General features: G+C 38.8%; 1 protein-coding gene across 1 annotated transcript; it reads right to left on the reverse strand.

The window, feature by feature from the left end:
* Positions 1–2231: 2231 nt before the first annotated feature.
* On the reverse strand, positions 2232–15236 carry elovl5 (ELOVL fatty acid elongase 5). Its single transcript, XM_085800241.1, has 8 exons — positions 15187–15236; positions 10943–11007; positions 10456–10643; positions 7914–7991; positions 7083–7254; positions 6384–6508; positions 5561–5695; positions 2232–4960 (listed from the first exon to the last, which is right to left on the reverse strand). Exons 2-8 carry the CDS (start codon positions 10998–11000, stop codon positions 4832–4834), a joined length of 885 nt encoding a protein of 294 aa, XP_085656367.1. The 5' UTR covers positions 11001–11007; positions 15187–15236; the 3' UTR covers positions 2232–4831.
* Between the last annotated feature and the right edge of the window lie 1495 nt (positions 15237–16731).

Raw genomic sequence — 16731 nt, forward strand, 5'->3', positions numbered from 1 at the left:
TTGTCATGTGGAACCAGGCAGGATATCTATGAGATTTATCTAACAATTCCTCAGTATGTAATGCTCAGTTATATCTATAGAAAATACGATACATCTTAGTAAAAATTGCAGACATCCTATTACACAACCCTCAGTAAAAAGACATTGCAGATGTGATTTCAGACTTCAACATCATTTCTCTTGCTGAGGACACACAGGGGTATAATCCACGCATTACATTTTCTGGGAACCAAGCGCGGACAGATCAAACAGGATTTGCAGAGGGGGAAAAAAATAAATAAAAGTGGAAGTTGTATTGGATTAGGCTAAAATGATTTGTTGCTTGTTGACTTTAGTTGGTTTTTCAAAAATATTTTTAAGAAACTAGTCTGTTGCATATCCCAAATTAACACACAGTAATGCCATAAAGTTGTTGCTCAACAACTATGGCTGCTTTTGGTGTTAGTTCTCTGGAAAGGAAGCAAATGTGGGACAACAACAGACAATAGGCATAAACAGCTGAGAGGATAAAAATAAAAGAACAATTATAGACATGTTTTTGCTTGGAAACTGGAGTAAGAGTTGATTTTTTTCACATGATCCCTCTTTTTTGATGCTGTTAAACTCGTGTTCTTACTGTCACTAATCCTGTTGAATTGTCATCTGTCACAGAGCCAAAGCACCCTACATTTAATACAGCGCAATACATTTACAAACGTGCAGTGCATTTAACTGAGGGGAAATTTGGAAAAAATGAACGGTCATCCATCCTGAACGATGCGGTCATTTTGAAATACAGTAATTCATGACTCCTCAGACACACCCCCGCCCCCCCCTCACCCTGTCTCCCTCAGGCCATGGCCTCAGTAAAATGAGTGAGTAAGGCATTGTTTTCATAGTGGCTGGGCCAGCAGACACGCCACCAAAGGGCACAAACAGTTGTTCTGTCCTCCAACTGTGAGCTGTGTGTGTGTGTGTGACAGTATTGCAGTGCATCAAGTCTGCACACAACAGTGGCGAGGAGGAGGCCCTACTGATAACCACTTAAGTGGAAAGGACTGAGGAGGGCAAAGGTAGGAGGCTGTTTCTCAGAATAGATCACCGGCTCTACATTTTGACTGGAAAATGAGAAATGAACTGGACTCCCTTAGTCAAGGCAGGTGTCAGGAGAGGAGTGGAAGTCTTTGTTGTTGTTTCCATGAAAGGGTCCTGTTTCTGTCACATAGGGAGCTCAGCAACAGCTCACCAGCCATGTGTCCTTACTATACTGGACTAAATGAACTAAACCCGATCCACACAGATTTACAGTCAACACTGGACTATTATTACCAAGAGTGACAAAAAAAAAAGAAAAAATCCTCAGGTCCTGGGCTTATCCCTCCAAACCTTATGAAGAGTTGGGGGCTGGTATCAGAAAACCGAAAACTTTGTTCTTGGTTTTGATGCCTTTACTGTTACAGCAACTTCCTTCTGTAGTTACACATGGTGGCTCACAAAATCCGAATTTCTATTTCAACCTCACTCCAAAGGAATAGAGTAAAACACACAAGAGACTAAAAACATTAGTGCTTTATTTGGCCAATTAGCAGTACATCACTTTAAGTGTAACTGTGAAGCTGCTGTCATTTCTGTGAAGACATTTGATTTGAAGCGTTTCAGTTTGTTTGAAACACTCATTATGTCACTAGTTTATCTTCCACTGTTGTTCAGAGCTGTTGGCACTACAGCAGTACTACAAAAGAGGAGTTTTCCAATTATTGGAAGCAAGCCATTTTTTATTTAATTGAATATTGAAGTAGCAACAGAGAGGTTTAGAAATGAGAAAGGCTCTGGATGTATACATCTCAGGAGAAACTCATATTTAGTATTCAATATTATAATCTGAATATGTGAACACCCAAACTATCACATCTGAATAAAAACTGTCCCTTTTCCTTCATTGATTTGTTAATATTTGAAGGAAGAAAAAAAAACACAAACCTTGCAATATAAACACATTTCAACACCTGAGTAAATCCAACAAAACATCAAAATATTTGACACTTTTGTCCAAAAAGCTTCTCTAAGCTATTTCATCCTCCTCTGACAAAGGGCAGTTGCTATTACTGTATTTTTTGTTTATTAGAGCCAGTTTGGGGGTAAGACAAAAACTCAAACTTGCATCATATATATTAAATCACAGCAGTCTACAGCCATGTGTGGTTTAAGCTGCATGCTAAGGTAAGCATGCTGTTGCCCTATCTTTCTTTGTTGTTGTTTTTACACTTGAATCAATTATTTGTGGCATTCACATCATTTTCAAGGAAGGAAAACAGCAGGTTTACAATCTCAGTTCATTTTAATCTCACAATGAGTAAGGAGTCAGAGCATATTAACCCACATTTACCCCTGATTTCAGAAATTTATATATTTATTTCAACAGTTTATAAAACCTCTTACCTGTATGCTTCCTTGGCCGTTGTCAGTTGGGGAGTAATTTAATGCTAATGCTAATCCTGCCCTTATAGTATGTAAACCCTGTTACTTTGTACAACAGAGGACCTGTACTAGCGAAGGAGTATAGCTGAAAATAATAATAATAAAAACAAAAAAAAAATCAACCATATTTAAATGTCTGAGTAGATGTGGTTCATGCTTGTTAGTTTTGTTATTGGCAGATATGTGTGGACCAGATTTATCATGTGGAGAAACTACAGCCTTTGTGTGTACTATTCAGGTTTTAACAATCATTCCTGATGCAGTGAACATGAATGTAGGTCACCTATACATTTAAGCAACATGTCATGCTCATTCAGCGGTTAAGGCCTTACAGCACCTCATTAAATTGAATCAGCATGGTAGAGTGAAGCAGCAGCGCTCTATAGCGAGGGTGTCAGCTTTACAGTTCATAATTCAAACATCTATATACTGTTTTTTTCTTTTTAACCTTTCTATACCAGCATTTACCGTGTACAAGAAAACCCCTGACAATGGTAAAAGGAAAATAACACAAGGAACATAAAGGAATAAATATTTGCATACAACAACCTTGTTTACCCACAAAAATACATTCTGTATTGTATTGACTGTTGTATTTAAATAACACAAAAATCCTGTTAATATGGAAAAGAAACATGTTTTTTTTGTTTTTTTTTGTGATGACACTAATCTGCTGAGTAATAATTGATAGGATCTAAATACAAGGCTACAGCAAGGCTAACATTCAGTTAGCTTAGTTTATTATTAAGACTGGAAACAGCAGGTCTGGCTCTTTTCCAAAGGTAAGAACGAAGATTTAAGCTGAGTTTTAGAGGTTTTGGTAGGCAGATTTTTTTGTCTACCTTTGGACAGAGGTAGGTTACCTGTTACCTCCAGTTCCCACTCTTAATGCTAAGCTAGGCCAACAGAGAGAGTGGTATTGATCTTTTCTCACGCTCTTATTTCTCAACCATCCATTAAACCTATGATAAACATCACTTTTGTGTGCGGTATGTGACTGTTGTTAGGAATGATAAGTTTAGGACATTTGATAATTTGAAAAAACAAAACAAAAACAAAACAAAAAGACTATATATGACAGAGTCAGGCACAGGATCTGAACAGGACGTTTGACACATATTAGTCTGAAATAGACCAACATGAGCCTGATGATAGATGACAAATGCTCCATTAGAAACCAAATGAACTGGTCCAGAAGGCACCCTAATTATGTATGTCAAAAAAAAAAAAAAAAAAACTGACAAAAGAAAGTAGCTGTCCTGACACTTTTGATGGTATCACGATCTCCCCAAATCCATGTGTTGGTGAAGATAATGTAACAAGCAAAAGCACCAGAACATCTAGCACTGTAAATGGTAACTGGGGTTGTGTTGAGACCAGTTTTTCATTTGCTGTTTCCATGGTCAGTAAAGCTCATTCTCAATTACATAATAAAATTTAGTTGAGTATACTGTAGCTATGTGCATATTAAGTGCTGAAGTTAAAGCTTAGCTTGATCATTTCAATATCTTAACAGTTAACAATAAGCTGCAGTGCAAATCTAATGGGCATCGCCTCATTTGATTCATATCTGTGAATTCAAGTTCTAGCTGCATTTACTGGATAAAAGCTACAGTAGATTTAACACATGAAATGGGGGAAAACTGTGCTCATCATAACACAAAACAACTGCCCTCTAAAACTATGTCTGGTTTAAATATGAAGCACATGAAGGACATTATATGCTTTGGTTATCCTTGGGTTGGATGGCTAACTATTCCAAATTGGAGACGCTGTGCTGCAAATATACAGCAAAATGCGACTTACTTAATACCTGCCAATATAACGCATTACAGTATCGCAGGGTAAAATTGAAGATTATGTAATAGCCCTGGCAGGAGTTTGATAAGGCAAGACACAAGATGCATGCTCTAGTTAGACATTAAAGACCATGGTAAGCACTGTGTTGTTTTAATTGTCCCTTAGGTTGACGTCACTGAGTGTAATGAAACCTCCAGCTGCCAACAAACTCGCTGGAGCTGGAGCTTTGGACTTTGTGTGTGTGAAGCATCATTGAACGAGTCAAAATATGCGTTTGTTTGCTGGTAGCGAGAACACGACTTTTTTTGCTTTGGAATGAATTCCCTCTAGAGGGCGGGGGAGGAAACGTTGTGCAGCGTTGGTCATACTACAATACTCTTCTCCTTTTAACTATATTAATTTCAGAATTCAATGCCATGAGTAGCAGTGTGTGCAAAAACATGGAAAGTCTCTGGATATATGTGGCTATGGCTTATTTCATCTCAAGTGAATGCTAGATTATTCTAGATAAGAAGATACATTTACCTCCTAGCAGCATTAGCTAACACTACAGTGAGCAGCGGTTTCGCAAATGTCAATCCATCCTCAGTTTCTTCTGTACGTTGTGCTCCACAGATGGCGTTCCATTTGCATGTCCATTTGTTGATACAGCAGAGCCATTCTGGAGCTCCTTTTTTAGAGAGCCACTGTGCTTCTTGTACGTCTTGAGTGACAGAACATGGAGAAATAGAGAACATGTTATTATACACAATGTTATTATGGAAAATTGACTAAAGTTGTTAACTTATCAGTTTGTAAAAAGTACAGGATGGGCAATAAGCAAAATGTAAGATAGTATTAGAAGCAACAAATTAGGTCACCAAATTTTTCCACCATATTCATCCATGTAGAATGACAAATAACACAGTTATTACATGATTATTGTCAACATATTGGAAACACTGAATCCAACAACACAATATATACATCTGAAAATTGGTCACAATTAGTGTAGTGTTTCAGCAACTATTACTCTAACAGGAGTAACTGCTGCATTTGTTAGGGACTATTTTCATCTGCGGTTGAATACATAATTTGTGCTTAGTGAGTACAGGTATTTAGAGCAGCAGGACAGTGCTTGTGGGATAGACTTAAAATAAACTACAGTGCCTATGTTCATGGTAGTAAAGGAACACATCACCCTGTGCAACAATGTGGCTCATTGATGAGTTTTATAATTATTATTTGGGGTACAATGGAGTTGTATGCCACAGATTCATCATTTAAACTCTTTGTAATGCTTTAAAATGGAAAAACAACTCACCTGACTGTAGAAGTTTGAGAAAAGGATAATGAGCGTGACCATGTAACTTATTTGGAAATACAGCCATCCCCTGGGGAAGTCACATGGCCATATGACAGCGCACATTGTCTGAGACATGGTTAAAAAGAACTGGATCTGGAGGGAACATGACACATACATACCAGAGTGAGAAGGTGACACTGAGAGCCTATACAAAGGTAATATTGATCCAGGGGCTCAAATATCTTAAATGGATGGTAAAAACATTTGCATTGTGATAATACTAAAGATGGTGCTGCACTAAAAGGTCCAGGAAATCTCCCATAATATATGTTATACTTTTCACTTCACTACATTCAATTGGCAGATGGATTGACAGCATCAGATTTTTCATCCAAAACATGCTAAAAGTGCTCAACATCACATTCTTTGCTCTCATTTCCTAATCTTTTCTTATACAAAATAATTAAAAAATTAAAATAGTTTAAAAGCTGTATTCTTACTCTATTACAACTTTTTCCCACCTCTTTTAAGAAAATGTAATTCCTATGATGTATTTCTACAATGTCTTTATGACATGGGGGATTCAACTTCAATTACCCACAAACTAAAAAAGACTACTCACAAATTCATGTAGCTGTGATTATAATCACTGTATGTGTAATATATAACCATCAAATTACCTCTGTTTCTTTACATATTGATAACAAACGCTGATTTTACTTGAATAAGCTTTTGGATTGAGGATTTTTTCTTGTAATTGAGGATTTTTTTACACTCTGCTACTTTCACTTGATCTGAATACTTCCTCCACCACTGGGAATAAACTGTAGGATGAACCCACCAGCTGCAGCTGTGTGATGTATTTCTTCCACCAAAGGTACGGCCGCATGGCTGGGATGGCTGAGAGCCCGTAGTAAGAATACATCACGACGTGGACGAAGCTATTTAGGGATGCACCGAAATACGCTGGGTAGACACAGAGGAGAGACACTGTAAGTTATTTATCTACAAAGCAATCGCAGTGAGTGAATGGCAAGAGTACAATGGAGTGCAATGATCATACAGGGAATATAAAAATCTTTTCATTAGTCTGCTCCTTTTACAGCCGTTACTACTATTTTTATGTAAAATCAATGAAAGCCATTAACAGCAAGGTAACACAGAAATAACACAGTGAACATCTGATAAATAATAGAACACATTTATAGATCAGAAATATCACATTATACTTAAGTCAACAGTAAACAGCATTATTTGAAGCGACTTTCAGCCTTAGACCCCTCGAAGTCGCTGAGTGCTGTGCTGTTGTCTTTAATGGAAAAGGGCAAAAAGTGTGTTACACTGTGCTGCAGTGTTCAGGTCAATAAGTGTCACTTCGTGTCCTTCAAGGCTTTGTGGGGAAAACAGGCTGTTTTCAGGGCTAATGGGTTTAACATTAGAGCACTTGAATTATTTAGCTCAGTGTGAGCCCAAACAGCCTAAATGTGGTTCCCGGAAAGATTCGCGTCACTGGAGGGCAAAGTTGTGGTGGAACACTCACAGTGGCCGCAGGGTATCCAGTTCATAACAAACCACCAGATATTCAGCATGGTAGCGTGGTGGTAGATGTGAAGAAATGTGATCTGATGATTATTCTTCCGTAGTATGAAGAAAAACGTGTCCATGAATTCGATGAGCTTGGAGAAGTAGTACCACCACAGGACATTTATAATCTGAGAGAAGACACAAGACACAAATGGTTAAAGATTCAGGTAAAACAGGATTTCCCTAAGAGACAATGCGGTGTTAGACAGCAAATCATAAAAAATACAGTGCATAAACTCCACTGCACAATTAATCAATGCAAGGTGATATCTGTCCCGAAGGCCCTTGAAATTTCCGGATGAATCATAAAGCAATTTAACTATCTGTATCTGTGACACGTTGATAAAACTTTCTTTTATTTAATCACCGCAGAACTGCAAAGCTGTGCACATTTCCCCGTGAGCCTTGTTTTCACCTCCACTGCAGAGCTCAGTGGGGACACTAAAGACAGTCATCATGATGACAAGGGTCGGATTAAATTGACTCCCTGTCTCTGCAGCTTATCTGCTGGGATTTACAGGTTCTCGCCCAAAGAAATCAGAGCAGTAGATTTGAGAGAAAACAAAAAGGCACAATTTGCTTACGTTATATGTGTATTCCAGCTGTCCTCTAGTAACTCCTATTCATGCCTATCTTTATTGTCCTGCTAATAACTTTTAAAAAGTGAATGGAAATCATAGCTTCAATGTAATTAAGTCAGAGATGTTTTTATAGGAAAAACAAAAAAACAAAAACATCCCTAGCGATAAACATAAGAGTTTTCACAGTGCCAGTCTGACTGACTCACCTTATTATCCACTTCTGGTGCACTGTAAGTGTCCTGGCAGTAGAAGTTGTAGCCACCGTGCCACACAGCAGTAACAAGCTGAAGAAGAAACCAATCAGATCTGGTGATTAAATCTAGATATTACCAAATCATATGAAGACATTTGCAACATCCAGACATGTAAAAGTGAAACCTGAAATGTGATTGTCTCTTTCCCAGGAGTAATAAACACAAGCACAAACAAATGCACAGATAGCACATCTGATAAACCAGACTTGGTCACGTAACTGTCTATGGTCAGATTGGGGATTGTGATTTTTTTTAAAGAGACCATGTCTAATATTAACATACTATAAATGGCACAATTTGATGTATTGCACATTTGCACCAGATGCTAATTTTGATCTGAAGTCCCTTCACAATTCCTGCATGCATGCAAGATTAGGGCAAATTAAAAGCATCTTCAGTTGGAGATATCACATAGATTTTCTATTTGAAAGTCTCTCAAGTCCAAGAAAATGTCATCTGTGTTATTTTTTACAGGCTTGACAAAGTATTTGCGACAAGTAAACTAATATGAATGAAAGTGATAATAAGTGATGTGCCCCTTTAAAGAATAAGTATTCAAATGCACACAGATGGTGGGGTTCAATGCTGATTCACCAAATCGATATAGATCCACTGCCCTTGTCTGCTGCTGTAAAAGGCTTCACTGACTAACATTAGCCAAGAAACTGCCATCAGTTAAAAACCAGCATCGGAGCGACCTTTGCTTATTAAACATCATGTGTCGTATCATGGGTGCACACTGCCCTCTAACCTGATATAGTCAAAATATGAAAACAAAACAGATATTTATAGTCAGTTTTAATTATCATGTGATGAACCGCTGTACCCTGGACAGCTGACAAGAACAAAACCACCCCGTATTTTGATGCACATCAGGTGGTATTGATTTTGGACTGACAATAGCTCACCCCCTGGCTGGGCAATGGTCAGAGTACAGGGTTTAATGAATCACAGAACAGTCTACCGGGCCTTATGCAATGCAGACAGAAAGACAAGAAGCTTGTTCTGCCAGCTGGATTGGGAGGAGAGTAGATACTTTAGACTCACTCGTGCACTAAAACACAATATCTGGTCCTCACGATCTGCTGTTCACAGGTACACCGTTCAACACGGCTGTAACTACGAAGTGGAACCTATGGCCACTACTGTCACAACTTAAATCACAAATCCGGCTAAGACCCTGTCACCTTGTCAAATCCAAATCCCATTCCATGTTTGTTTACACCAAGGGATCTATCGATTACAATTATTTAGTCAGCTGTTTATGAAAAAGCAGTTTTCCAGCAAACAATAGGCGGCTGTGTTGATGTCTGCGAGGGTAGATGAGGGATTTGATGGCTGAAACAATGAGCCTGTCAGCGTCCAGCTGTGTCCCTCTCACTCCCCGATTGCATTGTCCCTCATGGATGCTTTCAGTGAGAGATGCCAGGAGCCACAAGAGTAAAGTGTTGGAAATCCATTTGAAATCCATTTATGCCTTCTTTATAAAAGTTAGATGAGACTGATACTCTGTATACACTGTATTTCTGCTCTTTAGATATAAAGCTAGAGATACTGTATGTTAGCTTAGCCTCGCACAAAGAGCTTAGCATGAAAAAACAATTATAGTAAAATTAGTTTTTTGTAATTAACAGATATAATATGTTAATTAGTAGACTGGAAGTTACTTTTGTCAAAAAAACAGTGTCTTGCAATTTCCCACTGTTTACTGAGCTAACTGACTTTTGGCTCTAGCAGCACAGGAGACGTTTGATGTTTTGGGGAAAATACTCAAGTTGCTAAAAGGAGAAGAAGAGTGATATATAGCCTATTTGTAATATGTATACATATCATAAATATGATTGCTAGGCTATAGCCCCTAGCCAGTCAACATAGCAAGCAGTAAATAGGCTAACCTTATGTGTCTCTAAGACTCATTCTGTATATCTAACCCACTAAAGATTAGTAAGTGTAAAAAAAAAAAAAGTATTGCTTATATTTTCTTTTTTTCCCTTCATGATACTAAGATGCTTCATGTTTTTGATGGGATAACTAATAATGTCGTTTATGTGAGGAAATGAGAAATAGCCTAGTTCATTTTTGTGGGAAACATTTTGGTAAAGGTTTGACCTTTTCTGAAATTTGCTTGTCAGCTTTCTTGCTATCTGTGCGCTAATTCTATAGCTGTTTATCTTATTTTAGGAAATGGGAAAACAGCTAGTCTGGCTCTGTTTGAGGGTTACAAGACTGAAAGCATTCACACATTAAGTGTTTGCAATCTTGTCATCTAATTCTGGCAGTAATTCTACCAAGAAGGAATGTATCCAAAATGTAAAATTATTTTCTTTATTAAGAAATAAGTAAACAGATCTGGTGCATGCTATGCACACATTAGTTTCAGTGAGTATGTTCTTCTCCTTTTTTATTTTTTTCCATAATCTGTCTGCAGTGTGAGTTTGCAGTGATTGCTTTGGCCTACTTCAACACATCCCAGTGCCGAGCAGTCTGTATTTACCTCATAGACCATGTAGAAGGACAAGAGTGTGAGGCCCAGATTGTAGAGCACCAGGAGGCCTCTGCAGGAGTACGGCTGCCTGTGTTTCATGTACTTGGGCCCCATCCACACAATCAGAAGGTACATGACTGTGAGTGCAAAGGTTGGTGTGTAGTTGTCCAGCAGCAGCCATCCCTTCACTCGCTGATCTGAAATATGGAGATAAATGGGCCAATTTTTATGCAGGGGCTGATAAGGTGGCCTCATTTGTAAGAGTGGATGAACTTGAGAGGTGGCAAGCAGTAGCAATGTTTGCTCAGTGTGTAAAGTTGGCAGTAAGAAGGTGAAAAACCAGAAGAAAGCAGAATTCTTGTGCAAGTCCATGCAATGTGTGCAGCACGTAATGAATGACGTGGGTCAGAGGTTTTAAGCAATGTTTACCTTGACTACCATCACGTGAGTTTTTGCAGTAACTACAGCATTTGCAACATCAGTAAACTTGACTTACCTCTGGGACCCATCCATGTCTCTATGTAAGTGTTGAGTTTATGATTGAAGGTCTCCATTTGTCACCTACAGAACCAACACAAACCCATTAGATAATAGTTTTTCCATCCACTTAATGTTAAAGTTATCAACAACAAACAAATATAAAGCAGTTTGAATCTGCTTTTTTTTGCCATCACACACACATTTGACAAAAAATGCAGTTTTTAATGTTAAGAAGCAACATATTAACAGTTGCCACTAAATCCAGCAGACACTTGAGTTGCATTACCATTCATTTGAAATTGTTACATTTCTGGTGACCTGATTTGGGTACTTTTGACCGACTAAAAACTCTTCACTGGCTAGTTGCAAACCATTTCTGTCCATTTGATGCCAAGCAGGTAGTATCCAAGGTGTTTTCTTTCATGAGAGATGGGCGAGTGAACTTAAACAGGTAAGATGTGGGCCGTTAAAAACCAAAACAATGACCTGAAAGAGGTTAAAATGCTCTATAGAGATGACGGGAAATACACATTGCAATTAACTGTGTGAATTTTGTGTGGATTTGTCACTTGAGGTGCCACATGAGGTGCACTCCCCTCTCCCTTCCCCCTCAGGCTGCACTTGAAAATAAGAATTTTGTTCTTAATTTGCTTGCCTGGTTAAATAAAGGTTAAATAAAAATATTATACATTACATTGCATTATAAGTCCTATGACCAATAGTGCAGCTTGCAGAATGGTTTGCTTAATTTTCTGCCTGAAAGAAGGCTTAATTAACAGTCATCTTGAAATTATAAAGAATGTTGTGCTTAAATAACAAAATATCTATCATATCCAGTAGTCAGAACCTAAAAACCTAACTTTTTTTCCAGATTTTACTCTGTCATTAGTCTGGTATTTGTCTATTGTTACTGTGTTATCAATCTGTACTTGATAACTGTGTCTTTTGCCTCATTTTCATGTCTGTTTGTGCTACAGACTGTTTAGCCTCTCCCATGCCCCAATAACTGATCCTTTGCATCCCTGTGGTTTCAAACAACAGATCAAATGTGGCCACTCAACAGTGTGGGACACAAAACAAGAAGCCAGCAGGCAGGTGTGTACTGGAGATAACCGTATCTCTGTTCAGTTAAAACTGCTGCATAGTGATTCTCTGGCTTTTGGATTATTCGAGGTAATGAGGGTGTCAAAATGTGGAGATTTATTATCCTTTACATGCTCCGCTACAATAATTGCAAAATCCTGTCTTACCCAGGCAACGCTGCTACTATATTCCCTTGCCAAAGTTGTCAGATTGTAGTGGTGGTGCATTTTTGTTTGCATCTGCTAATCGCGCAAGGCTTTTTGATATATGGTTGGTGTGTCCACTTTGATTTTAACAGCTGCCAGTGACATTATATACAGTATAACCTACAATATTACATAAGATTTGCTGGTCTGCTTCTGACAGTCGGACCAGCCCTGCGACATGAAACAGAAACCCATTCACACAACTGTATAAACATACTGTTCTCTTCTCAAACTATTGTTCTCTGCTCAAACTATTGTGTTCACTCCTTTGTAAAGTATCATCAGCATGCAGGAAGTTCATGTTAAATTGCACAGACATATTATGTAAAAGTGGCCTGAGTATCAGGTCAAACTACATTTTTGGTTTTTCCCTCATACAAAGTTGTGACCAGATCATCCACAACTGTTGAGAAAAAGCAGTGTGAAATGGTCACACTGAAAACCTGATAACTCTCAGCCACAGACTCTTTCTTCACCATCACCCCCCTGGGTATGTAAACAGTCTTACAGCGCCTTTATATTATTTTTCAGACCACGCTGTATTACCTGAGGGTTTTTTTCTTTCTTTTTTTTTTGCACAAAAGCCGCCTCAAAGCTGCTGGAAATCGGAGCATTTCCCACTGAGCTATACATTCGCTTCAGTCCTGTTACGCCACAGACTGCTGCACCACTGGACAGTCTCTACACCTGCGTCTTCAGCTGGAAGCATGGCACAAGACAAAATATGGACTCTATTCTGCCCTGGGTACATCTTCCTCTCGTACATCAAACCCTAACCTCAACAAACTAGGCTACTAAAAAGCCTTAAAAAAACACACATCCCTAAACAAAGTTTAACATTACACCATAAACGAATCTGCAGATGGCTTACATCTGAGGCGACAGGGTTAACAACAGAATAACCTTGGACTTAACTGACAGAAATGTGAGATTGTCTATCAAATTTAGCTAAAGCATCTCAATTCAATCTGCACAGGGCTCCTATATACAGTCATATGATATTGAACCTCGGTCCTCGACCTATAGAACTGAGGTGGCAATGCCATGTCAATGACTTTGTTCACATCCATTCAATTCATTTTTCAAAATCTACGTAAAGATGTATTCACAGGATACACACTGCAGGAATGTTTTGAGGAAATACTCTTAGCACACATTTTTTCCAGATAGGCTGTTGTGCAACTTAAATTATAAAAGAATTGCTATCATTTAAAGGGATATTTCAACATTTTGGCAAATTTGCCCATTGCCTTAATCCCTATAGTCATAGCAGTAGGTTTGTTATCTTTCAGCCTCCCCATTTCCTGTCTGTCTCAACTGTCCTATCAAATAAAGGCATGAAAAGCCAAAAAAATATACTAAAAATAAATAAATAAACAAATAAAAATACACAATCCAACAATTCCAAAACGCTCTCGTGAACAAGTTGTGACCTGCACATTCGCCACGCTCTGGTTAACAAATGAGTTTGTATACATACTGCATATAAATAAAAGCTTAGGCTGATTTGAAAGGGACCCTACATGTTGCTGTGAATCGCTGCCTTGGCAACAAATCAGATATTCCTGAGAGTTGCCTTTGTGCATAATCACTCATTTGCAGGAACTAAATATGGCTTATTCTGATCACTGGTACAGTAATGTCCATGCTCTGATTATCAGAGATGCATTCGGCCGCACCAAAACACGATAATCTGCGAGGCCTTAATCAGAGTATGATGAACCACAACAGGAGATCGTGTTAGCAGCCAGTCAATGATGAGTCTTGCTGCAGCCATGCAAAATATGTCTAAACAGGCACAGGCAAAGCTGGGTCTTTCCTAAACACTAATGCATCACCATGACTTTGGTCAGAAATACACTGTGGTTTCATCACTGCAGCTGATAATGATTCATCCGAACAGGCCGATTTACTGTAAGAGTTTGGGTTGGGCCATGTGATGTAACTATGAAAGAACTATGAAATATGTTGCCAGAAATTTTGCAGAACCACCCAACTCCTATGTCCTATATCAGTGCGTTTAGTGTTGCAAAGTAATAAGTGGTATTATTATAGCCAACTTGGATTAGTGTGAGAACTTATTTTTATTTGTTTAATGTGTGCTGTATGTGCTTTCTATGATGATAAAGATTTTCATACTGGAAGGGATAAATATCATTCTACCACATACAGGCACATGTACTGCAGAGATCAATAATAAGACATTGAAAATAATAATAACAGTATCAGTAGCCTGGGGTGGAGGATTTTACATTTGCAGTCATGCTCTCCAGACGTTTCCTAAAAACAATATTTTGTGCATGACATCATACGGACGTGCGAAACTGCAAAAACCCCAGTGTGCCCAGACAGAGCATAGAAAAGTTTTCAGCAGGAGGAGTAACTTTGTCACAGCACAGTCCAGTAGCTACATAAAAACATCCTGCAGCAGCAGCGGGAGCAGCAGCAGCAGCAGCAGCAGGCTGTGTCCTCACAGGGATACTTTAGAGATACGACAATGACCACGCAGCATCGCCAATAGAAAACAAATGCGCTTGAACAAGCTGCGTCCTGACGCTTCTTTTTTTTATTTTTTGCGCCACCATGTTGTACAATAGTAATTTTCCATCAGGGTCACACGTGTTAATCTAAAGTGCACTTTACGCGCTGTTGTCGACGCTACGGTACAAAACAGCAGCCCAGTCTCCAGCTAAAGTGAAAGATGTGAGCCTTTTATTATTACATGATCCACTTATATCATAACTCAAACTTCCAGACAGGAGTTAATAACATTACGATATTCAAAAAAAAAAAAAAAAAACCCTCATCGCATCCTGTCGATCGCATCCAGGCTACAGTAACTATGGAGGTCATCGCTCCAGCATCACCCTAACTCATCGCTTTAGACGCCATGCGCGCTGCAACTATCTTTTTCTTTTTTCTTTCTTTCTTTTTAAATCCTCATCCGAAATAAAACCATAGAAAGCCTCACCTCAAAGTGCCCCAGCCGTCCACTGGCGAAATGTTGAGTGTGGATGAGGAGCCGCAGCTGTTTGCCGTTGGACCGTCTATATCTCTACCTTCAGAGGCGGGGGAGAGAGAACGGCTGTGTAACCTTGCTGGCTGGCTGGCCCGGTCTGAGCACAATGTGCAGCCTTGTCGCTCAGTGGAAAATAGTGGGAGAGTGGGAGGAACGCGCAGGCTGGCCCATTGCCCTGCAGGAGGGTTAGAGCCAGGAGGTGACCCGGTGTGTAGTAGCCACACACACACACACACACACACACATACACACATACGCAAGCACGCACGCACGCACGCACAATATGACATCGAGTCGATCTCTGCCCCTTCACTAATGACAATTTAATAGGCTGTAATTCCTGTAAATCATTAGCATCGAGTAGCCTATATAAATCTGTATGAGTGTTATTCTTTTTTAATTAATTTCCCTAATTTTTAAAAAGTAAACTTGTATTTTTGTGAGCAAAGAAACACAGTTTGTGACAGTTTTGGACATGTATGTAGCCTATGTTCAGTTTTTGAAGGGTTAGAGTTAGGGTGAGCAGGGAAATACAGTTTGGACTTAGACTTATGAACATGTACTGTATGTAGCCTGTTCAGTTTTTTGGAAAAAATTAGGGTTAAGGTGAGCAAAGAAACACAGTTTTGGTTTCGACTTGAAACTAGATGTGCAGGAAGTGGGAATAAAGCCTATCACCTATCTGCAGCAAACTGATCAGACTGGCTCTCCTGGTCACAGCTGTGATGATCATGTTTCAAACATGACATTATTAGTTATGTTCAGAGCTCTAAATGAAATCGAGTCATAACTTTTTTTTTGTGCTTAGACCAAAAACTAACATCAGTTGTCATCCAGCTGTGTACACATAAACCTGGCAGACCATCAGAATTGGACGTAACTGGACTTCAGTGTGTTTGACTGAACTCACACTGTCCACTTTACACCAGCGAACCACCATGTAATGAATATCTCACTACTATTGTAAGGACATTATCACCAGATTGTAGGCGTAATCTCAAAGCTATTTGATTATCAACTGAATTATCAACAGAAAATTCAATCAAAAGCTTTGGTAATTAAATATTTGACAAAATTATTTATCAAGTTAATGTGCCATCTGTAAATATGAGAATTTCCTTCTCTGTGTTTTTCATCTTTAAGAGACCACTAAGAGATTTTGAAGGGTTACAAAAGTTGACCTCCTGTCTGTCCCACACTGCAGCAGCATGTTTTACACTACATATTCATTTACTGTAGCAGATGCTGTTGTCTAAAGTGACTCCCAATAAGAGCATTCAATATCTGTAGGAACAGTGGCCATATGTTTACAAAACTCTGAGTACATCCGTTCACAATGACCAAAAGTGTGTGGAATGCATCAGGACAACTGCTGCATTTACAGAGAAAGACCAATGACTTAGCAGATTGTTTTATACAATGTGGTATTAAAATAAGAGGGTTAGGGAATAATATTTACAACTGTAGCTGTAAGCAGATTGCAGACAGTCCACCAGC

Source organism: Trachurus japonicus, chromosome 15 (assembly GCF_045865225.1).
Source record: "Trachurus japonicus isolate A0001 chromosome 15, Traja_1.0".
Taxonomy (NCBI): domain Eukaryota; kingdom Metazoa; phylum Chordata; class Actinopteri; order Carangiformes; family Carangidae; genus Trachurus; species Trachurus japonicus.